Genomic DNA, 23,230 nt, shown 5'->3' with positions numbered 1-23,230 from the left:
TGGTCTGCTGTACTTGGGGTCCCTAAAGACTGACCTTTAATGCAGTGTGCTGGCTCCTTTAATTGTTGGCTGGACGCAGGCTTGTGAAATGGCTTGGTGTCTACAAGAGGCAGTTGGTTTAGGAAACATTCATTTTTCTGTCTGCCTGTGTAAGGATTTCTGGGGGCATCTCCTTAGCTCTTGCAGCCGGTAGGATTGGAACTGGGGTCGGCAAAAGAGTTTGTTATGAGGTTATGAGATTGAGGATGAAGGGGTGGGAAGAGGTGACCGGGGCTCCTCCTGGAAGGCCCTGCTCCCTGTCCTTTCCAGAAAAGTGAGGATGAGCTTCCTTTCCAGGAAGTCTTTTCGCGTCTCAGAGCCCTGCTCGGATGTGCCGCCAGCCTCATTCCCTCTCATCTAATGGGGTCCTTCGCCATCTCCTACAGGCCTGCACGGCTCCAGTAACCTGGCTGGAAACCAGCTTTGGGCTTGCTCTTCAGGTAGTGCCACAGTGCGGGAGCCTGGAGTTCCTTAGCCAGCTGAGTGGCTTGGCAGACCTGGGCCGCTTGGGCCGGTTTCTGGGGTCGAGGGTGAATCCAGGAGCTCTCTGGGCCCAGATGATAAACTCTCCCCCACGGCCTGGATGGCGAGGCCCAGGGCCACTGTCTCCCAGGAGGGCAGTCTCCATGCCGTCTTTCTCAGGATGCTCCCATTTCTAGACGCTGCTTTTTGCAAACCCTCCGGTGGTCTCTAGCACCAGCTGGGGCAGGGCCCACAGCCTGGTTGCCAGGGCAAACAGGCTGGCCTTGGGCACACACTGATGGGGGCCAGATAGCGGCCACTCGGGGAGAAACACAGTAGGCACTCAGAAGCGGCAGCATCCTCACCAAACATGTGCTCGGGGAAAGCAAGGCAGGTGAGCTTCCTGTGCGTTGAGTGAGGCCTTGAGCGCACGGGGGCTGGGATGGGGGTGGTGCTGTGTAAAGACACTGTTGGCAACTCCTTTCGCAAAGTGTATAATCAGTCTGTGTTTCGTAATCCCGATTTTCCTATCGGGCTCACCTGTGTTGCAGCAAGCAGTTACAGGGTGCCCAGCTCTGCCCCAGGGGACATAAGGGAGAAGCAAGGCACGATCCCTGCCCTCAGGAAGGAGCGCTAGGACACTGGTGCCAAGCAGTGTGGAAGCACGTTTAAGACTGTGGGTCAGGGTGGGCAGAAGGCATGTAGACTCCCCCCACCCCGACCGCCCGCCAGGGACGTGGCTTAAAGTAAGTCAGCCTCCATGTGCTTCGGGCAAATAATGAACCAAGTAACTGTCACAAGGTGAAAAGCATTTGGGCATCTGAAGAGAGATAACGGGTTCCGATGAGAGGATGGGGAGGGGGCCTTGGGGGGCCCTCGAGTTCCTGGGCTTGGTCTTGGACAGTGTTCCTGGAAGGATGTATTCGCCAGGGGAGTGACTGGAACCTGGGTTGGGAGATGGGAAGAGATGTGTGCAGCGCTTGGAGGCTGTGCTGCGGGCATGGCACGTGGCTGGGAGGGAGCTCTCCCCACCCCACGTGTTCCTCCCTCTCTGATCTGAGGACATGGTGCCAGCCTGGGGCCTGCTGGGTCCCCTGGAGTCGGTGGTCCTGGCCGCTAGTCCTTGAGCTGCAGGTGGGCTTGGGTCCTGCCGCTCTTCTTTTTCATCTCAGCTGGCTTGCCCAGAGCATCCCATTGGTGCGGGTTTAGACGACTCCCAGGCTTTGGGGGTCGGGGGGTGGACGCAGCCACCCTCGTCCTGATGCAGAGCTGCTGATCCAGTGCCCAAGGGGCTGTGGGAGCAGATGAACCCCTTGGGTTCCAAAATGGCTAAGAGGTATGCTTGGAGGACCCCAGGAGGTCTGAAGGATGGGAAAAAACAGCAGGAAAAAGCAAAAGCATGTGTATAACTGAATCACTGTGCTGTGAACCTGAAACTGTCACAACATTGTTAATCAACTGTGACTCCAATATAAAATGAAAAGTTAAAAAAATAAAAATTAAAAAACAATGAAATGGGCTTCCCTGGTGGCACAGTGGTTGAGGGTCCGCCTGCCGATGCAGGGGACATGGGTTCGTGCCCCGGTCCGGGAGGATCCCACATGCCGCAGAGCGGCTTGGCCCGTGCGCCATGGACGCTGAGCCTGCGCATCTGGAGCCTGTGCTCCGCAACGGGAGAGGCCACAACAGTGGGAGGCCCGCACACCGTAAAAAAAAAAAAAAAAAAACACAATGAAATATATAAGTACTAAGGAAGTAATGTACGAAGTGATGACTATAGCTAACACTGCTGTATGACGTATAAGAAAGTTAGGATTTGCTCTCTTAAGAGTTCTCGTCACAAGGAAAACATTTTTTTTGTTTTTTATTTTATATCTGTGAGATGATGGATGTTAATTGAACATGTTGTGATAATCATTTCATAATACATCTAAGTCAAATCGTTACGCTGTACACCTTAAACTTACACAGTGCTGTATGTCAATTATATCAATAAAACTGGGGGGGGAAAGCATGAAAGGAGATAAAGAGAAGGCAGACTAGGGGTGTAGGTGCCACCGAGCTCTCCCCTGCCTTGGAGCTCGACTCAGGTGCCTGCCCTGGACACCCCTCCACCCTGCAGTGTGTGTGAGAGCACACACACTCCACACACACACGAACAAGGGGCTGAGGGCAAGTGGTCTTGTGGCTAGGATGGTCTTTCTGGAAAGAGAAGGGCAGACTGAGGAAATCGAGGTTGAAAGCGTAAAGAACCCTAAATTGGAGGATGGAGCTGGGGGAACATGTACCAGGCATGGTTCAGTGCATGATTTTGCAGTGCCAAGGATAGGGACAGGCTGCCTGGGAAAGGTGCGAGAGAGTCTGGGTACAGAGCAGGCTCGGGGGCAGGAGGGCCCGAGAGGCAGAGTGGGACTGGACATCTGGTTTATCACATAGCGTTTGCATTCCATCCCGAGGGCCTGAGGAGAGGCATCGAGAGTGTGTACCTGTGGGTGACAGCGGGCATCACCCAGGGAGTTTGCTGGAAGGCAGTTGTCTGAATTAGCGTCCCATATTGGACCCTTGGGGCTCAGGGCGTGGGCATGGGTATTTCTCAGACTCTCCAGGTGATTCTGACACCCACCACCAAAGTTTGCACAGAGCAGTCATTTCCAAAGCGAGTACCCAAGACAATCTGAGTGTGAGAAGAGAACGTTATAGATACCTCACTATACGGATTGACAGGTGCACTTGTGCATAGTTTTAAACGAACAGGTAGATTTTGAGTGCTGGGCTAGGCTTCTGTTTAGTTGCTCCAGGATCCACAGACTGCGAGGGCCATAGGGTGTTCGGGGTGGGGGGAGGCTTATGTGAGATGCCCCAGAATGCTGGGAGGAAAGGCAGCCAAGGGAAGTGGGGAGGGAGGAGGACTTCCAGACTGAGGGGCGGTCTGGGTACCAGCGTCTCAGAAAGGGCAGGAATGAAGCTGGCTCCCCCAGCCCAGGCCCAGGCTCTCCCAGGGCCCACCTCCAGGACCCCTGAGGCCTGGGCTGGCTGGAATCCTGGAGCCTCTGGCGCCGCCATCACTGCGTGCATGTGCAGCTCCAGTGAGAAAGTGATAGAGACCCAGGTGAACCCCATTTTGTAGCTGACAGAATTGGGGTCCGCCTCGTCCAATTAGCATCCTAGGTTAAGCTACTGGAGACCCCAGCAAGGCGGACTGGGCAAGTGTTTGCTGTAAAAATTAAATTGAGATGTAATCTCTATAAAGAAGGGTCCTAACCTGGGGGGCATAGACGTCTGTTCAGAGATGGGCCTGGTGGGGGGCGGTCTTGAGCCCTGAAACTGTAAGCAAAGCTGTGTGTGTGTGTGTGTGTGTGTGTCCATGTTTTTCTGTGGACAGGGGCCATGGCTTCCACCAGGTTCTCAAAGCAGTATGTGACCCCTAAAAGGTTAATCACTGCCTGTAAAAGACTTTTTTATGGCCTGTGGGGAGGGGTGAGAGACATGGTGGGAAGGGGCTTTGAAACCAAAGGGTGGGCAGCCTTGCACCCGGGCGCAGCAGCAGAGCCTGAAGCCCCGGCAGTGGGAACCAAGGGGGGTCTTTGTTGTCCCCCCACCTCCCCGAGAGCTGTTAGACATGGGGGGAGGGAAAGGTAGCTGCAGGCAGAAGAGCAATGTTAAGGGCTTGTAGTCAGTCACCCAGGTGAGCAGAGCAGGCACCTGCACGAGGGAGGGACTCAGGAAACGGAAGGCAGGCAGGGGGGTGACCAGCTGGGACGGGGGCTGCCTCTGGGGTTTGACCTCAGGGCCAGGCATCCCCTAACGTGGTCAGGTGTTCAGTGGGGTTCCCTGCTGAGTTCTGCTGAGAGAGACAGTGGGGTCTCCGGCTGTAGTAGCTACAGCAGATTATGGAAGTATGTGAGAGGCCTCGGAGGGAAGAGGAAGTGGGAGCAGAGGCAGTGGGAAGTGGGGACACATAGGTTTGGAGCAGCATGGTTAGGGCAGCTGCTCTGCAGCCCCACGACTCAGTCCAGGGGAGAGATCTTGGGCAAGTGCCCTCTGCCACGGTTTCCCCATCACCAAAGAGGGGATAATAATTTACCTACCTTTTAAGGTTGTGGGCAAAGATCACAAGAAAGGGCAGAGGTGCAGTGCCTAGGACGGTGTCCATGGAGGCTCTCGGGGTTGCGGCGGGGGGACTGGCTCTTTCTGTGCCAGATGCTGTGCTGGACGTGTAATCTTCACCCAGCCCTGAGGTCTGGCCATGGTTATCACACAGGTGGGGGGCGCAGAGACACACAAGCCTGGGCTCTGGTGCCTCCAGGAGGGCCCAGGGGACTAGGAGGGAAACCGTGGTAGTTCTGTGAAGGAAAAGTGACTGTGACAAGTAACAGTAACAGCAGCTGTCATCATCCATGCTAAGTGCTTAGAACTGTGATCCACACGTTCCTCGTGTTAACGCGTCTGATGCACAATTATCCCCATTTTACAGATGATCAGACTGAGGCACGGGCTGATTAACTTGCTTGGGTCACATGACTATCAAATAGCAGAGTAAGAAGACAGAGGGTTTTAAAATGAAAGGAGACTTAACAGCGAGGAGGCTGAACGTGGCGATTCTGGTCCACCTTGGCTTGGAGGGAGGGGGTGGTCTCTGGGGAACATGAAGGTTGGAAACTCCTGGAAGCTGACCTTGTTCGTGAGATTTGCTCATCAACTGGAGATGAGCTAAATTAAATGAAGCTTTATCCTGACAGCAGAATATTAAGCAGTCATTTTAAACAGTATTATAGATTCATGTTTTTGACCTAGAAAAATGTTCAGAGTGCATTAAATTTAAAAGCCCAGTTACAGTCAGTATGCTTTCACATTTCAAACACTGTCTAATATAATTTTTAAGTGCACCATGCGTAACTGTACATTGTAACAAAAAGCTATCAAGCAAATACTCAAATTAAGAGACTAGTCATTGCCACCCTGAAACCTCAGTTAATCCCTCCTGGTCCCAACCCCCTCCTTTTCCTTAGATAACCACTGTCACGGGTTTTTATGGTGAAAATTCCCCAGCATACAGAAGTTTTATTGCTTCTGTATGTATCTCTATCTTTTTTTACTGTGCATGTACAGAAAAGTCTGGAAGGGTGACTGTCAAAATTCTAGACAGTGGGTGAGATCAAGGGTGATTTTTATTTCGTTTTGCTTATCTGTATGTGCTAAATTTTCTGTGATTAATGTGTGTGAGTTGTATAATTATTTTAAAGTTAAAAGGCAATGGGGTGGAGGTTTCTTCAGGATGGGGGAGGCAGAGGAGAAGGCTGAGGGCGAGAGGGTGAGTGCCCTGAGCCCGGAGGGAGGGGGAGCGCGTCCAGGGATGCCCACCTTTGCCTTCATCCCCCAAGAAGCAGATTAGGGAAGGGTTTATTGCCTCTTAAGAAGGCTGTTATTGTTTTTCTGCCTCAGAGACTTACGCTTTACTGAGGTGTAATTCACATACTGTTCACCCACTTAAAGTGTACAATTCAGTGGTTTTCAGGGCAGTCACAGAGCTGTGCAGCCATCGCTACCATCTGATTTTGCAGCATCCCGAGGACCCCTGAGCTGAGTACATCTGAGGTTTCCGAGGTGAGACTCAGGTGGTGTGTTTCCACCTGGTGCTGCCCCAGCAAGGCCGTGCCCTACAACAGGACGCACAGGATGCAGTCGGCCTCCTAAAACTCTGCTGGCCTTTCAGCGCTTGGCAAACTGCACCCTGGCCCCAGACTGCCTATTGTGGTAAATACAGTTTTGCTGGGATGCGGCCACGCCCATTCCTAATACAAAGTCTGCAGCTGCTTTTGAGCTACAAGGCAGCGTTGAGTAGTAGCGACAGAGCTACATTAGTTATTGTACCATCTGGCCCTTTATGAGAACTTTCCCCCACCCCCCTGGGTGTGAGCTTCCTGGGGCTGGCTCACCTCTCACCTGATGGCCCGCTCCCTGCTTTCCAGAAGAAATGATGCTCGTGGATATCATTCTCTGAACTGACCCCGAAGATGCAGCAGATCTTGAACCTGTGGGCCTAAGAGAGGGAGGGATGAGTTTAAAGGCCATAACCCCTCTGTAGTGGGACGTTCCGGGGTGGAGAGTCCCTGGGGACAGAGCCTGGCTCGGGATGAGTCTTCATGTGGCCCTTTCTGATCTGTGGTCTGGAGATCTTGGTTGGCCTTTCCGGGAGACCCCTTAGGGTCAGGGCATCCTCACGAAGTTGGCTCAGCACCCCGGCTCTGCACCAGGCATGGCCGAGGCCCCTCTGATGACAGGCAAAGGCCCTAGTTAGGTCTTCCCTGGTTGGCACAGTGGTTGAGAGTCCGCCTGCCGATGCAGGGTATGCGGGTTCGTGCCCCGGTCTGGGAAGATCCCACACGCCGCGGAGCGGCTGGACCGTGAGCCATGGCCGCTGAGCCTGCGCGTCCGGAGCCTGTGCTCCACAACGGGAGAGGCCACAGCAGTGAGAGACCCGTGTACCGCAAAAAAAAAAAAAGGCCCTAGTTAGGAGGCACTTCAGCAGCTGATTCTTAACCAAGGACAGAATGAAATGGACCGACATTTTAGAGGAAAAAAGACGAAGTGGAAGGTATTGGGAGAAGAAGCCTGGGGCTTTGGAGCCTGTTAGAGCTGGTTCTGAGTCCTGACTCTGTGCCTCTGTGAGCCTCGGTTTCTTCTGTAAAAGCAGAATTAAACTCCTCAGGGCCGGGCCATAGCAGATGCTGAGTGAATTTCTGATGTATGAGTAAAGTGTGCAAAAGCATGAGAGGGACTCAATAGATGTCAGCCCCACCCACTCCATCTAGAATTCTGAGACCCTGGATGATGCTTCTGTGAAACCTTGTGGCCTCTGTCCCCAGAGCTCCTCAAGAAGAAAGTCATGTGTGTGCAAAAGGGAAATAAACCTCCTCTGACATTCCTGGACCCCTCTGCTTTCTCTGTTCTTCCTACAGTGTGTAAAATTCAGCCTGGCCTCTCTCTCTGTGGCCCAGCTCACTTCTGCTGCCCTTCCTTTAGTCCAGATCAAGAGTTCAGGGCCGGTGGATGGGTTTTCAGCACAGGCCACGTGATGTGAGGGAGACGCGCTCACGCCGGCTCCCAGCACTGTATGGAAACTGTACCTCTGATGGTCCCCTGCTCTGCCTTCTCCGTGCCGCCACTCACTGGTCACTCCAGGTAGTTGAAAATTCACTGTGCAGAGTTGGTTGACCCGCCCCAGGCCGCCTTGTCCTCACCTGGGTCCCATGACATGTCAGGGTGTAGAGAACAAGGACGGGGTGGGAAGGATGCCAGGAACGCGTTAGATGTGGAGGTGCGCAGGAATTATCTTATTGGGCCACATGTCTAGAACGTTTGCAGGCACGCGATGAGGTCTGAGCTTGCGGTGACCCCGGGCGCCGCAGCCTCTGGAGTCCAGGGTGCTGTCAACAGACAGCACTCCGTGTAGCCGGGAGAGAAGGCCGGAGGTCACTCGTGGGCTTCAGGTTCCTGTGGATTGTTCTGCTCCGAGGGGAACATCCCTTTCCAGGAGGGCTGTTGACCCTGTGACAGGGCGATTTTGGGGGCAGGCACAGTTCTCTCCTGGGGGCTTCTCTCTGCAGCCCTCCAGCATTTAATCTTCAATCCTCAGAAGCCCCTGGGAGAAATGGCCCAGCCATGCCCAGGCAGAAACCAGCTATCTCAGGAGGAATGGTGTTGGAGCAGAGCCATGATGAGCACTGTCAGTCCCCAATTCTTGGTTGTGACATCTTGGCCCCTTGGCCCTGTTGGATCCAGGGCAGGGAACAAAGGAATAAATCTCAGGTGGTGTTTGTTTCTTGTGCACCGGTTCTGCGGGGGCGGGGGGGGGGGACCACCGGCAAATAGTCACCAATCATGTCTCTTCGATAAAAAAACATCGACTGTCTAGGGATTTTCAGTGCAAAGGACTTCATCTCTTCCATTTCACAAGGACTCATGAGGTAGGTGGTAGGTCAGGCAGGTGTCCTCCCCTGTCTGGATGGAGAGCAGTCCATGATTTACCCAAGGTCGCGCAGCCAAGGGCGGCACCAAGAATCTAAGGAGCCGGATCCTGGCTCAAGTCTCTGGAAATAGATCAGACATCACAGCTTTGGCCTTTCCGTTGCTCTGTTCTGTGTGGCCAAGAGGCTTGTTGTCTTTGGAAGGGCTGACGCTAAGTAGGTGTGTTTGGTCCTAACCTGAGCAATTTAGAAGCTTGGAAGGGCATTTTGACAATGCTGATCAAGGACTTCAAGTCTCCCCTTGAATGTCAATTGGTGCAGCCACTATGGACAACAATATGGAGGTTCCATAACTAAAAGTCAGACTCACCGTGTGATCCAGCCATCCCACTCCTGGGCGTGTGTCTGGAGAAAACTAATTCGTAAAGATGCATGCACCCCAGTGTTCATAGCAGCACTGTTTACAATAGCCAAGACCTGGAAACAACCCAAATATCCATTGATGGAGGGATGGATAAAGAAGATGTGGTATATTTCTACAGTGGAATATTACTCGGCCATAAAAAAGAGTAAAATAATGCCATTTGCAGCAACATGGATGGACCTAGAGATTATCATACTAAGTGAAGTAAGTCACATAGAGAAAGACAAATGTCATATGATATCACTTATATGTGGAATCTAAGAAAATAATATAATGAACTTATTTACAAAACAGAAGAGACTCACAGACATAGAAAACAAACATGGTTACCAAAGGGGAAAGCTGGTAGGGCCAGGGGCGAAGGATAAATTAGTAGGAGCTTGGGATTAGCAGATACAAACCACTATATATAAAACATATAAACAACAAGGTCTTACTGTAGAGCACAGGGAACTATATTCAATATCCTGTAATAAGCCATAATGGCAACGCATACAAAAAAGAATATATGTATGTATAATTGAATCTCTTTGCTGCACACCAGAAATGAACACAACATTGTAAATCAACTATACGTTAATTTAAAAAAAAAAAAGAAAGAGTCTCCCCTTTGGTCAAGTAACTCTAAAGCTAGGAATTTTTTTGCGGGAAATAATGAAGTGCATGTGCTGGCATCTCGTGACGAGGATGCTCACCTCCATCCTGTTTATCTCAGTGTTAGAAGCAGATACAGCAGCAGGGCAGTGGTCAAGTAAATCACAGCCTCGGATGCTCTGTGGGACCAAAGGTTGTAGAATTTTTTTACTGAAATGTAAACTGTTCAGATAAAGGAGGGGAAATTAGGCTTTCTTTTGCAAGTGTGTGTTTTCTAATTTTTCTCTGTTGAACTTGAATGATATGCGTCGTTTTTAAAGTCAGAGTTTGCTGAAGTGTGGGTCTGACTGTGCTCAGCAGTAGGTTGGGCCGCACTATTAAAGCTGGGTTGGTCCTAGTTCATTGATGGGCCCCATGGAGCAGAGACCCCTGAGCAGAGCAGGTTCATCCGGAGGATGGGGGCTGCATCCTAGGAATCACTAAGATGGTGTCGGGAGAGCCCGGGCTTGGGTGAAATATCTTCAATGCAGGAACTACCTGGGGAGCACGGCAGTGGTGGCCATTCCAGAATGCGTCAAAGGCCCCACAAGCTGAAGTTTTTGGCCACCATGATATCTGCACTCTCCCCAAGCCCCGCCCCAAACTTGTCCCATGCTGAAGGTGGGTGTACATGATCTTGCTGAGAAGAGGCTAAGGGATTGGGGGCTGGGTGTGCTCTGGGAAAGGAGAAATGGACATAAGACTTTGTGTCTATGGGGCCAAGAAGAGGGGCCCAAAAAGTGGGTGGGGAGCTGTGGTTGAGAAGTTCAGGAGCAGACTTCCTGCCCCACGCCGGGTCGGGGACCACATGACCTCCCCAGGGCCCTTCCAGCCCCACACAAAGGCTTTCATCCCTGGATCAGCTCTGCCTCCAAGGTTCCAAGTCCCTGCTGTTGACTTTCGCGAGAAAGCAAACCCTGAGATCGGTTGCTTTGACATTTTGGGGCTGTTATCATGTTCCCCAAACTAAATTTCTCAATTGTCAAATTTGTGGAGGGTGCCCTTAGCCCTAGAAACGAGGTCAGGCATGTCCTATTTCTTATTTTGGGTGGATGGGTGGGTGGGTGGGTGACATGGGGGCCCCAGGCCAGCATTCCTTCCCCCCACCTCCAGTCGGCTCAGCTCAACAGTGGATCCTGGAGGGGCAGATATCCCCAACCTGAGTGGGACCAGACGCCCTCCCTGTGGGAGGAGGGGTGGCCAGCGTTGTCGGGAAGCCCTGACCTTGAGGTGCAACAGCTCAGAAGAGTGACACCCCGATGAGGAACGTCACCGTGCTGCCAGGCTGGGACAGGAAGGATTTTCTCCCTGCCAGACCGTCTTTAAACACGGAAAGCACGCGCACGTCAGGCATCTTCACGGGGCCCCCGAGGTGGCCATCCCTCTGCGCATCACCCCAGCTGTTTGAGCCAAATCTTTGTGATCGGTGGACTCACAACAGGTGTGCTGACAGGTGCTCGTCCTCTGGCTGGCTCGTCACTGTCCCTGAGTTCACCCCAGCTCTGATGTCAGAGCACAACAGCTCTGTTGTTCCCATGGCAGCGGCTGCCAGAGTTCACCAGCTGGGGCGGGTGCTGGGCTGCTGGTGGAGGTGGGGAGCTGCGATTCCAGCCACCTTTGGTCAGTGGGCCCCAGAGACCCAATGCAGAGCACCCAGGGCTGAGGTTCTTGTTGTGTCCCTGCCCCCTTATCCATTGTGAGGGTGGACTTCTTTCTGTGCCCAGTGGTTTGGTGAGGGCGCCTTGGGAAGTGGGCCAGTAAGGGTGTCCAGGACACATGCCAAAAGGCTAATTTGAAAGTCCTTGCACCACGGGGTTCTGCATATACAGTTGGATCGGGGAGGATGGGCAGTGGAAGCTGGTGGGATGGGGTTGGGAGTGAATGTGGTGGTTTGGGGGGGGGATCATCATACAACAAGAACAGTTGTTGGCACTGGGGACCCCTGACCTAGGTGGGGTAGCTGCAGTAGTAAGGGTGGAGGGAAAGCAGATGACATCGTCAAGAGACATTTAGTAAGGCGCCAGTTGGATCAGCCGTAAGCAGCCCCCCAGCTAGCCTGATATCTCCTGTGAGTTTGGAAGAGCCTGTGCCTCATGTCTGTCTTAATGAAGCTGGTCGGGGAGGTAACGGAGACAAGATGACAAGGGCTTGTTCTCCTAGAGGCTGGCTGCCCGGCCATCTCAGCCTTCTAGAACTGTCCTTATCCTGAGTGTGCATCAGGGAGATGGTTAAACATGCAGATTCGCAAACCCCACCCCAGGATTCGGGTGGAAAAACGTGTGGCGGGGCCTGGCCAGGACGCATAGTCTACCGTGATCACCTCCCCACCAGGTGATTCTGATGCAGCTGGTCTAACACCCAGCCGGCTTTATGAACCACTACTCTGGAACTTAACTGAGGGAGAGTCAGGAAGTGAGCAAAAGTGGAAGCTCTGGGCAGCACACTGGGTGTCACAAAGTGTATTTCTAGCAGCTAGAACTCAGAGAAATGGAGTTTAAAATGTTTCTGATGTTTGTTTTATCTGGGCTTGGCTCGGATGCCTCCAGTGATGGGTGTCTCACTACCTACCAAGTCAGCCCAGTGATTTCAAGACAACCCTGTAGAAAGTGCTTCTTTCCACCCGGGCCAATTTCTGCCTCCCTGTAATGTGTTCTTGGTGGTCTGGTCCAGGCATCTGGAGACACGCACAGTAAGTACCACCCTCTTCCCCAAGCAGCTTGCCAAGGATGTGGGTGTTTCTGATGGTGATGAGCGCTAGCATCTGTGTAGATGATGGGTGTTGCTGTTATTATCCCCGTTTTACGGATGAACAGAGACTGAGGCACCCAGAGTTAAGAAACCTGTGCTAGGTCACACAGTTAGTCAATACTCTGAACCACCAGAGTACACTGTTCTAGACTCTTAGGACTTTCCTTCCTATGACCTGTTTTTGTTTTCATTCTCCTCCTGAACTCAGACCCTTCTTCCCATCCTTAACCACTCTCTGCCTTTCTGAACCATATCTGGGAAGACATACCTCTCCCTTACTCAGATTTTCTCCTTATTTAGTAAAAGTGTAATTCTCATTTAGTGTGTATTTCTCATTAGGTGAATTCCTAATAATTTCTTTTCTTTCTTTTTTGTTTTTTGCCGCACCGCGTGGCATGTGAGATCTTAGTTCCCCGACCAGGGATTGGAAGCGTGGAGTCTTAACCCCTGGACCATCAGGGAAGTCCCCCTAAAAATTTCGATAGTTGTATTTTGATTTTAAAACTTGCAGGCCATCCCGTTTGATCTTCACGCATCCCGTGGGGTGGGAACTGGGTGGGTGTTCCTCCAAGTGCCTCTTTCACGTTGCGGCCGGGAATGTCCAGGTGAGTCTCACCTGTGCAGGGGCTGGGCTGGACCATTACCCTGCTTGTTTTAGGCGTTTCTAGCAACACAGGTAACGATCGCATTGGCTCTTTTGGTGACCACGGTCTCTGCCGACTGAGCTCACAGCCGGCTGGGACCCTCTCGTCTCCAGCTTTGCTCCTTCGGAGCTACATTCTCCACTTGGCACTGGCAGGGTCGGATGTGGGGACCCATGTGTGGGTTGTAGATGTTTTCCCAGTATGCTTGGCCTTGTTAGATTTGGCCAGGGGTTCAAGCCTGTGAAAAATCTGAGCTGAAGGCTTGCATGCCAGCAGCACGGCTGGTTTTCCATCTCCCTGTGGGTGATTGAGTGCCGGGGACATCGCATCCAGAGCTGGTGGCCATGGATTCAGACGCTCATGTACTTGACTCATGGAAAGCCCGCCAGGGCCCCAGCCTCTACTCTTCTTGCTTTAGACACACTTTTAAGACACTGCTTTGTGTGGGTCCCACGTCATAGCAGTTTAGAAGCCGTATGAGAAAAGGGGGATAGGGTGCTGTCAGACACACAGACAGAAAGTTACAACTACGGAGGAAGCTATAAGAAGTACACTTAAAAACTCCAAATTATATTCAGGGGTCATTTAGTTTAGAGGAACTCTGTCATATATATATATATATATATATATATATATATATATATATATACACATAAGTACACATGATTTTTTTAGTGGGGGTCCTATATATCTTAAAAACCCTTGAGAGATTCTCTATATTATAGTTCTAAAGATAATCCAGAGTTATAAGAAGGTCAAATTATATCCCTTCTGTGCGCTCTCAGGAGACAGAGAAATGTTTAACTTTACACATGAAAGAGTAAGCTTTACTTATATGGAAATGTTCTCTCTGGCCATGCCAGCTAATTGGGAGCCCTTTTTTTTTTTTTTTTTTTTTTTGGCGATACGCGGGCCTCTCACTGTTGTGGCCTCTTCCCGTTGCGGAGCACAGGGTCCGGACGCGCAGGCTCAGCGGCCATGGCTCACGGGCCCAGCCGCTCCGCGGCATGTGGGATCTTCCCGGACCGGGGCACGAACCCGCGTCCCCTGCATCGGCAGGCGGACTCTCAACCACTGCGCCACCAGGGAAGCTCTAGGAGCCCTTTTATAGCTATTAAATGTTTCAAAAGAAAATGTGCTAAACCGTGTCCCTGGGGCGTTGAATCTGTGGGCCCCGGAGTAAAACGGGAGCATTTTCCTGTTGCTGCGGAAATCAGGGGCGGCCTTGTCAGGGAGGAAGAACCAGAACAGGGCTGGGGAGAGGTGGGTGGGTAGAATGAGGGGGGGCTCTCTTTGAGGAAGAAGGACGGGCACGAGCACAGTGAAGGTGTTGGACCTGGGTCAGGGGCATTTGGGATGCCCGACTGGGGAAGGGGGGGCCGGATCCTGAGCTGCTGGAATGTTCCCAAGCCTGTCGGCCAGGGACTGCTCGACTGACTTTGGTGAGATGGTTAACTGAGCGCATTTCTGGGCCCCTCCCCACTGAGGCAGAGGTGGGATCGGTCTGGGGCGGGCCTCCAAATCTGCATCTTAACTAGCAGTTCAGGCAACCCGTGAGGCAGGTGGCCTCTGGCTATGCTTGGAGACTTGCTGGTGCCGACTGCACAGGGCCCGTTGCAGATGCTCAAGTGACACAGGTGACCAAGTTAGAACAGTGGCTGTAGCCATAGTGCTGGGGAGGAGGAGTCAGGTGGGGTGGAACGGGGGTAGTGACAGGGAGCCTGGTTAGGAGGCTCAGGTGAGACCCTTCGACCAGAGTCCGGTCCACCTGGCATTGGAGCCCCTGGTTTGGGCGCCACCCAGCCTCCTTCGTGGTCATCTTTCTTCCTCCTCGGCCTGGGGTACCCTGGAGCCTCCATTGAGGGATCAGAAGGCAGGAGGGCTGCTGCGAGTCTGGCCCTTCCTGGTGGCCTGGGAGGGGGTCTGCCTCGGCTGAAAAGTCATCTGAGCCACTACCCAGGTGACCGCCGCGGGCTGGCTCCACGCACCGAGGACGCAGAGGGTGAGAGGAGAATGGGCCCAGTGTCCCTCCCATCTGCCGCTCTGAGTGGAGCTTCTGTAAGGAGAGGGCTGCGGCTTCCCGAGGGGTTGAAGGCAGCCAGCACAGGCCAGCCCGTCCCGCTTCGGGGGAGCAAGGTCAGAAGGCCCGAGAGAGAACCCCGACACTCAGAACACTGGTCTCAAGTCAGTGCGCAAGGAAGGGCTTGGAGGTGAGGGCATGGGGCAGCTGGGGACATGGGCAGAGGGCAAGGGTGCCTCTGCCGGTTGGTACAGGGATTTCAGTTCCTGAACGAGGGAGCTGACTCTAATTTCCGGGCTTTATCCCTAAGATCACCACCCAAATGTTTCAGGTCTTCATCCATTTGCGTGTCTCCAGGAAAACCACCTGGGCAGCAGTGGGGCGCCCACCCCAACGGGCCTGGCTCAGGGTGTAACGGGTGACCGAGTGGGTGGGGGCCCTCCAGAGTGGGAGAGGCTCGTGCAGGTTTTGCTCATTGTCACCAGTTAACGTGGGGCGTGAGCCAGTGGCTCCAGGCCCAAAAATAGACCTTGGATCCTGGGGTGCAAGTTTCCCCATTCTGTACAGGTGAAGAGACATTCACAGCGCTCTCCCTCTCCTCACCTGTTTGGACACCCCTGTGGCCATTCCCAGGGGTGGGAAAAGCTCAATCTCTGACATTTGGGACCCAGATTCCAACCCAGCTCCTCCCTGTGAGCTGGGACGGTTACTCAGTTTCTGCACTTCTGTTTCTTGGTGGAGTACAATTGCTGGGTCATACGGTAGATCTACGTTTACCATCTTATAGAACTGCCAAACTGTTTTCCAGAGCGGCTGCGCCATTTTGCATCCCCACCAGCAGCATGTGAGGGTTCCGATGTCCCCACGTCCTCACCAAGTCTCGTCATTGCCTGTCTTTTTCATTGTAGCCTTCCTAGTGGGTGTGAAGTGGTATCTTCATTTTGCGTTTCCCTGATGAGTGTTGGTGTTGAACATCTTTTTATGGGCTTTATTAGCCATACGTAAATCTTCTTTGGTGATGTGTTTATTTCAACCTTTTGCCTATTTTTATAAATTTAGTTATTTATTTATTTTTGGCTGCATTGGGTCTTCGTTGCTGTGCGCAGGCTTTTTCTAGATTGTGTTGAGCGGTGGCTACTCTTCCTTGTGGTGCGCGGGCTTCTTATTGCGGTGGCTTCTCTTGCTGTGGAGCACGGGCTCTAGGCACGCGGGCTTCAGTAAATGCGGCATGAGGGCTCAGTAGTTGTGGCACACGGGCTTTGTTGTTCCGCGGCTTGTGAGATCTTCCTGGACCAGGGCCCGAACCAGTGTCCCCCGCATTGGCAGGCGGATTCTTATCCACTGCACCACCAGGGAAGTCCCTGCCCATTTTTAAATTGGATTGTTTGTCTTCTTATTATTGTAAGAGCTGTTTATACAAACTGATTCAAGTCTTTTGTTGGATATGTGATTTGCAGGTATTTCCTTCCAGTCCTTGTCTTGTGTTTTCACTTATTAACGATGTCTTCTGAAGTGCAGAGGTTTTTAATACTGATGATGCCACACTTACCAATTTCTTGTATTGCTTGTGCTTTCGGTGTTATATCTAAGAATCTTTGCCTAACCTGACGTCATGAAGATACAGTTGTTTCCTTCCAAGCATCTATGGCTTTAGACCTTACCTTAAGGTCTGTGATCACTTTAATTTCTGTATATGGTATATAATTTTGTATATGATGAGATAAGGGTGTAAATTAATCTTTTCTGCATGTGGATATCCAACTGTCCCAGGAACGTTTGTTGAAAACGAACAAAAAAATGACTCTTTCCCCCATTGAATGGCTGTGGCGCTTTTGTTGAAAATCTCAACCATTGTGTTTAATTTCCCAGCTTTCTCTTTCTCTCTCCTCTTGCTTATCGTGGTGGTTGGCAGACTGGTAGAATATGATGTTAACTGCATTTCCACATGTATAACTGCATCATCATAGTTTCCAAGAGCCAGCGGCTATGTGACCATTGGTCAAAGACAAGATGGTCTACCCGAGTAGCAGCTGCCGTCTGCCAGCTGTGTGATTTGGGTCAAGTTTCTTAATTGCTCCCTGCCTCAGTTTCCCCACCCGTGAACCAGGGGTGCTAATAACTCCTTACCTCAACGGTTACTGTAAAAAAGATAAGCGGAGGGCAGCCCACACAGTTGACATTAGTTGTTCCGCTGATGCAGCTGTGTTTCTGATGACCAGCATTACTTTGGGCTAAAATTGCTCAGCCTGGCTCCGCACATCCTAAAATAAAGAAGGGAAGGGATACCCACACAGTTGAGGAGCGCTCCGTGCAGACCGCAGTGCCTAGGAAGCAGCTCCCATAGCCCACACATCTGGCCGTTTTTGACATCAGCTGCAAGTGATACTCTTTTTTGGTGTGAATGCACCTTCTTTAGGAAGGCCTGGCAGAGCACGTGTCCCTGAGTGATGCCAAAGAGATGTGAGAAAAGAAATACCACTAGCTTAACCTCCTCTCTGGTTTGCACTGAATTCTAGTACAAACATGCACGTCAGCACACTCACCCACACTCACCTCCCCCTACACACACACACACACGCACACACACACACACACACACACACACACACACACACACACACACCTTTCCTGGCAGGCTCCTCCTCCTTTACCGCTTCCTCCTTTCATTTGTAAGTAGCTCCCTCCAGAGGGCCAGACATTTGCATCACCCCCACCTGAACTCTAACTTGTCTCCGAAGGTGGGGTCTTAAACCTAGCACTGGACATCTGGAGCCTGGTCCCTGTTTGTCGTGGGACCGTCCTGGAGGGAGGGGGGGTGTAGCACCCCCCCCTTCCAGTTGTGCCAACCAAAACTGTCTCCAGACATGGCCACATGTCCCCCTGGGAAGCAAAACCACACCCCACTGAGAACAGCTGCTCTGCCGGGTCTCATTAAAGGCGTGTGAGACAGAGATCGGGAGCCGGAGAACAGACCCTTGTGGGCAGATGTCAGGAGAGTGATCTGGAGGGTCACGTCCCCCGGCCTGTCCTGCACTCAGAGCCCCATGTGCCTTGTCTCCAGGGCCTCACTGTGCTCGGAACGCTCCGGGCAGCGCTGTGCATCTTCCTGCCCTGTGGGCTTGCCGTGAAACGGCCGTAGCACCTGTGGCTCCTCGGCCCTGGTGCCCTGGAACCTCCACTCTTGGTTCACACCACCTTCTCTCCGAAGCGGTGTCTGCAAAGGCCCCCGACATGAAAGGAAACGCGGAGAGAGCCCCTTGGCGGAGCCCCAGTCCCGACAACAAAGCCTTGCTTTTGAGGCAGAAGCACCAATTGCTACACATCCGAGAGAAAGGAGACCTGCCCCCGCAGAGGAGACAGGACCTCTAGCAGTGGAAGAGCTGCCCCAGCGCTTGGCCGAGGAGCTGCAGGCAGAGCAGCAGGAGGCCCCAGGCCAGCAGGTCCGAGGCCTGGAGAGGCTGTACTTAGCACGTCTGTTGGAGGGGAGGCGGTGGCGGGCAGACTGCCCGAGGACCATGAACCTGACTCAGAGGGCTCGACCCAGCCAGGAGCAGCCAGGTCGCCCAGGGCCGAGAGGAAGCACACAGTGGCCGTGCGGCAAGAGAAGGGACACAGGGAAGAGCTGGTCTGACGGCAGCCCTGGGGCACCACGTCCCGGAGAAGAGCGGTGGACCAGGAGAGGCAGGGAGCCTCCAGAGCCACGGGCCTGAGTCCTTGTCCCCTGAGCCCACCAGAGAGGAGTAAAGGAAAACACGTGCCTTCAACGAAGACCGGCGGGGGCCACCGTCCCATTGACCCTGGGCTGAGCAGAGGGACAGACTTGGTCCCTGCTGCTGTAGGGGAGATCAAATGCCTGGAGGAACGGGAGACTGAAACAGCCCAGGACGGCAGGAGGCAGCTGGGGAAGCGAACGGCTTGTCTTCAAGGCCCGAAAAACCACTGTTTGGATCAGAGCCCCGAGGGCGAAGCCGACGACCTGGAACAGCTGTGGCCAGTCGGCTCGACCTGCAGAAGGGGGGCCTCACTGCTGGCACAGCTCTGTGACGAGAGCAGGTGGTAGGGAGAGCTGGAGTTTGCCTCTGAAGAGTTGTTGTTTGATACCAACCGGAAGCTGAGAAAACACCTGAACTTGCACCTGGATCTCAAGTCCGGGATGGATCAGAGCCCCAGTGAAGAACAGGGCTTTGAGGAGACGCAGGCATGGAGAAGGGAGAGCCAGAGAAAGAGGAACGCAAGAGATGCAGAGATGGACATGCAGAGATGGCTCCCCGCCGGGGAGCCCGCGAGTCCAGCGGGGGTGGACGCCCACCTGACGCCGTCCAGAACCAGCTTGAAAAAGTTACTAAGCAAGCCCAGGAACCAAAAATCCCATAGGATGGCCAAGTGCGTGCTTGAGAATGACAGTAAACCGTGGTCTCCCGAGGCAGGGACATCTGTCGATGAAGAGAACCTGCTCTCGTGCAGCCCCCAATCCAGCCAGGAGCCTCCCCGACCGGACGCGCTGGTGCAGGGCTCCCTTCAGCTTCACCCGCAAGAACAGGCAGACAGAGGTGGCTTGACGGCATCAAGGCAGAAGCAGAAAATGCAGGTGGAGCAGAGAACACCAAAGCAGCTGGACTCGCTCGAGCAAGTCAGACACCCCAAGATGAGCTTGGAGGCCGACCTCCAGACAGAGCTGGAAGATGGGAGGAGGGAACAGAGGCAAGCTTCTCTGGGTCATCGGAAGCCTGACTCCCCCTCCAGACCAGGAGAAGAAAGGAGGGTATGACCGCAGCCCCACTTCCCCCTCGGCCAGCATCGTCCACGATGACAGGCACAGTCAGATGATCCGTGACCTTCAACAGCAAATTCTAGAGCAAAACAAGTTGCACAAGCAGTTTCTTGAAGAAGCCAGGAAATGCTTGTGAGAGTTTCAGGGAATATGTTAAAAGCGAGAGTCCTGCCCCTGGTAAATACACCACTGATAACTGAGCGTTCTGCCAGAGCTGGCACCCAAGTCTGTGCGATTGTATTTGCACCATCTGCTCAGAAACCTGTAGCCTCTTTAAAATGGGCCATCAGTCATCCTTCCATCCTTTGGAGCGAATTCCTCTGCAGGAATCATACTTATTGCCAGTCTCGCCTTTAAAACTAAGTCCAATTCAGGAAGACTCCTTAGCACGAACATGTGGGGCGCGGTAGGAGGGTCTGGCCATTGTAGCACAAAGGTGTGTCCCGGAGCTGAGGCTGTTTTCACGTGCCACAGCACAGATGGAAACACCAGGTACATTTAAGTGCTTCAGATGTTTTGGCGAAATGAACACTGGACTTTGAGGGGCATGCAAGGTCAGACGGGCGCAGTTTCAAAAGATACATCATTTGTTGCTTAGCCAGTGGCTGAGACGTTAATGGAGAGATTTAACAAAAATCTTTTAGTCTTTCAAACCAACATCATTTAATAGGACATCAGTAACATTCTTATAACTTTAATATTAGAAAGCAGGAGGGAGGGAGAAAGGAGGGGGAGAGGGAGGGAAAGAAGGGGGTGGAAGCAAGAGGCAGAAAGAGGAAAGAGAGAGAGGGGGGAAATGGTTCCCAGCAACTCAGCCCTATAGACTCCTTCTGGGGCTGGCAGTGCTGGGGGAACCAGGGTGTCTGGTAGGTTCCCTACCCTCCAGCTTTACCTCTGACCCAGAAGCCTTGGCAGTTGTGGAGACCCTACACTGGGTGGGGTTTTATCTGCCTGTTACATACTTAGGGGTTGGAATGGGGGTGGACAAATCTTTTCTGCAAAGAGCCAATAGTAAACATTTTAGGCTTTGCTGGCCATACGGTCTCCAGCAACTACTCTACGCCTGCCTTTGCAGCTGGAAGACAGCCACAGACAACACATAAATGAATGGGTGTGACCGAGTTCCAATAAGACTTTTATTTACAAAAATAGGTGGTAGGCAGGCTTTGGCCCTTGGGCCAGAGCTAACTGACCCCTGGACTTAGCATATGAAGGAGATGTTCCTTCCCTCCCTCCGTCCCTCCCTCCCAAGGACCTCAGATGCACCGGGTGGGATAAATCCTCTTCATTCATGATATGTTGGCATCATTGGGCCATCAATGGCCTTTTTTTTAATCTTATTGATGTTTGGCATCATAGCCCAGCCGTGTGAAAGTGACCAACAGAGTGAAGGCAGCATCTGCTGCGACCCCAGCCCATCCATATATAGACAATATAATGAACAACTGTGAGCCTACCACCCAAACCCAAGATCTGGAATGTTTGCTGAAAACCAGCTTTATCTGTGTGCTGCTTCCCTCTTCTCTACGCTGTTCCTCCTTAGCTGTATCGCACACCCGCTGAACTCGGGAGTTGTCCCTGCACTTCACTACAACCCGAAGACAGCCTGTATTGTTTAGTTTTACTTCTGCTTGAACCCTATAAAAAGGATATTATATCATGTGTGGTCTTTTGGAAGCGTTTTTGGACCCAGCATAGTTAGTTCATTCGTGTCACACGTAGGTGTCATTTTTGCCACAGCGTCATAGCATGTGACCCTCTGAGCCTTCTTTCCATAGCTGCTTCTGTTTTGTGCCAGTTCCCCAAAAGTGAACTACGTCCCTAATGCATTTGGATCAGAAGGCCTGGCATCAAAAAGTGCTTTGGGAATGTTTGAACACCACAGCTGGGATGTAGGTGTGGGAAAGGTCCCATCCCTCCTTTTCTTCCCATTTTCACCTTTTTTTTGGGTCCCTGGAAAATGTTGACCTGATATTATACTGTTTTTCCTTTGCAAGTACTGAGTGACAGACACTGCCCCACGTCACTGGAGCTGAACAGTGAACAACACACACACAGGACATGTTCTAGTGGAGGATATAGGTAACAAGTGACCACAATGACAGAGGGTGATAGAGGGATGCTCAGAGAGGTGGGGTGACTGACCGGAAATGTGTCTCTGAGCATCGAGCCCACAGCCCCTGAATGCGACCATTTGTATGGAGCAGTAATGGCATCCCACAAGGTGTTTTTTGTTTGTTTGTTTGTTTTTCAGTTTTGTTTTAAAATCAATAGCTTGAGTGAGGAACCTTCCACCATCTCACGTCTCCATCGTGTGAGCCTCCACTGTCTGTGGCTTTTCCATTTTAGGTGGAGAGAATGTTTGATCCCAGCCCGGTTTCTCTCACCTGCTTCCGGAATAGCGGGTCAAGGCTGCAGAGCTGCTCTGGGTCAGGGCTGCAGAGCTGCTCACCAGTTTGGTCTGAGCCCAACAGTGAATACGAAAAAAGTCCTGGGGCCAAGAGAGCTTTGTCACTCCCAGGCCAAATGAGGATTCCCTGCGGGGAGGGGCCCTGGCCTTTAGCGGCTGCTCAGCTGGAACTCCCGTCTGCCACTACGGGATCACCTCGGTCTGAGGGTGGAGGGGGTGCCGTGGGATCACTGGGTTTAAAGCCGTGGCCACGATGGGACCCAAACACTGAGTAATGAGATCCTCATGACTCGGGCTGGAAGCCGCAGCCTAATGAAGGGGCAAGCCTGCCTTTATGTGCGTTATTTTTGTTTCCACTTTCAGAGGTCATGTTTGTGGCCCGTGTGTTCTAGGTGAGGAATTGTCCCTTCTTGGCCACACTTGAGCTAAAAGTAGGTGTGGGGGATGGGCAGCGAGACGTGGTGGAGGCTGACTCAACTCTGCCTGGCCTGTCACTCCCACACTGTCCCCTGGAAGCTGGATGAGACGCCCTGCCCTTTCCCACCTGTCCTGCAGAAGGCTGAAGGGGGGCGGGCCAGGGTACCCCCTTGCCCAGGTCAGTGACGTGGGTAATGAAACAGCCCTCCAGGACTACCCCCGCCCGCCGCCCACAAAAAGAGCTGACCCTCCAGTGATTCCCGATGGAGATGATGTCACCGGTAACTTCCATCTCTCTTTGGTACCCAGGGGGTGGGCTGGGATCCCAGAAGACACTGCCTTCACTCCCTGTCGGTCACTTTGACATGACTATGGTGCCCAGGGCCCTGGGACAGCGCCACCTGGAAGGGTTCCGCCCAGTACTGCCAGGGGGCAGTGGGGACCCCGACACGGTGCCTCCTGCTAAAGGGTCCTCGCCCAGCGGCCTTCCCCATGCGTCCTCCCTCCCTCCCTCATGGGCTCTTCTTCTCTGAAACTGCATCTTCTAGAACTTTCCCCTGGTTTTGTGATTCATCCCCCCACTTTTGGGGGCAGCTACCCTGTTCCTGTTTCACTCTGTGTTGTCAGGTCACTTCCTTGCGGCCCAGCCAGTGAGTCCTCCCCAGACGGCAGCCGCTAGGGAAGGCCTCCGTGGC

General features: G+C 52.7%; 2 protein-coding genes across 2 annotated transcripts in view; both read left to right on the top strand.

Moving 5' to 3' along the window:
• TIMP2 (TIMP metallopeptidase inhibitor 2) overlaps positions 1-23,230 on the top strand; it is a 51,505-nt gene that overhangs the window by 3,130 nt on the left and 25,145 nt on the right. The gene's annotated exons all lie outside the window — the stretch shown is intronic.
• CEP295NL (CEP295 N-terminal like) lies at positions 18,169-19,865 on the top strand (the record flags this gene model as incomplete). The annotated part of the gene is given in 8 exon segments (XM_082678760.1): positions 18,169-18,303; positions 18,307-18,316; positions 18,319-18,416; positions 18,419-18,565; positions 18,569-18,994; positions 18,998-19,672; positions 19,674-19,841; positions 19,845-19,865. Coding segments are annotated over 8 exon segments (1,680 nt in total).

The sequence above is a fragment of the Grampus griseus genome (genome assembly GCF_964374135.1).
Source record: "Grampus griseus genome assembly, chromosome: 20".
Lineage (NCBI taxonomy): Eukaryota > Metazoa > Chordata > Mammalia > Artiodactyla > Delphinidae > Grampus > Grampus griseus.
The sequence above is the reverse complement of the archived record's forward strand: the minus strand, read 5'-3'. Positions and strand labels throughout refer to the sequence as shown.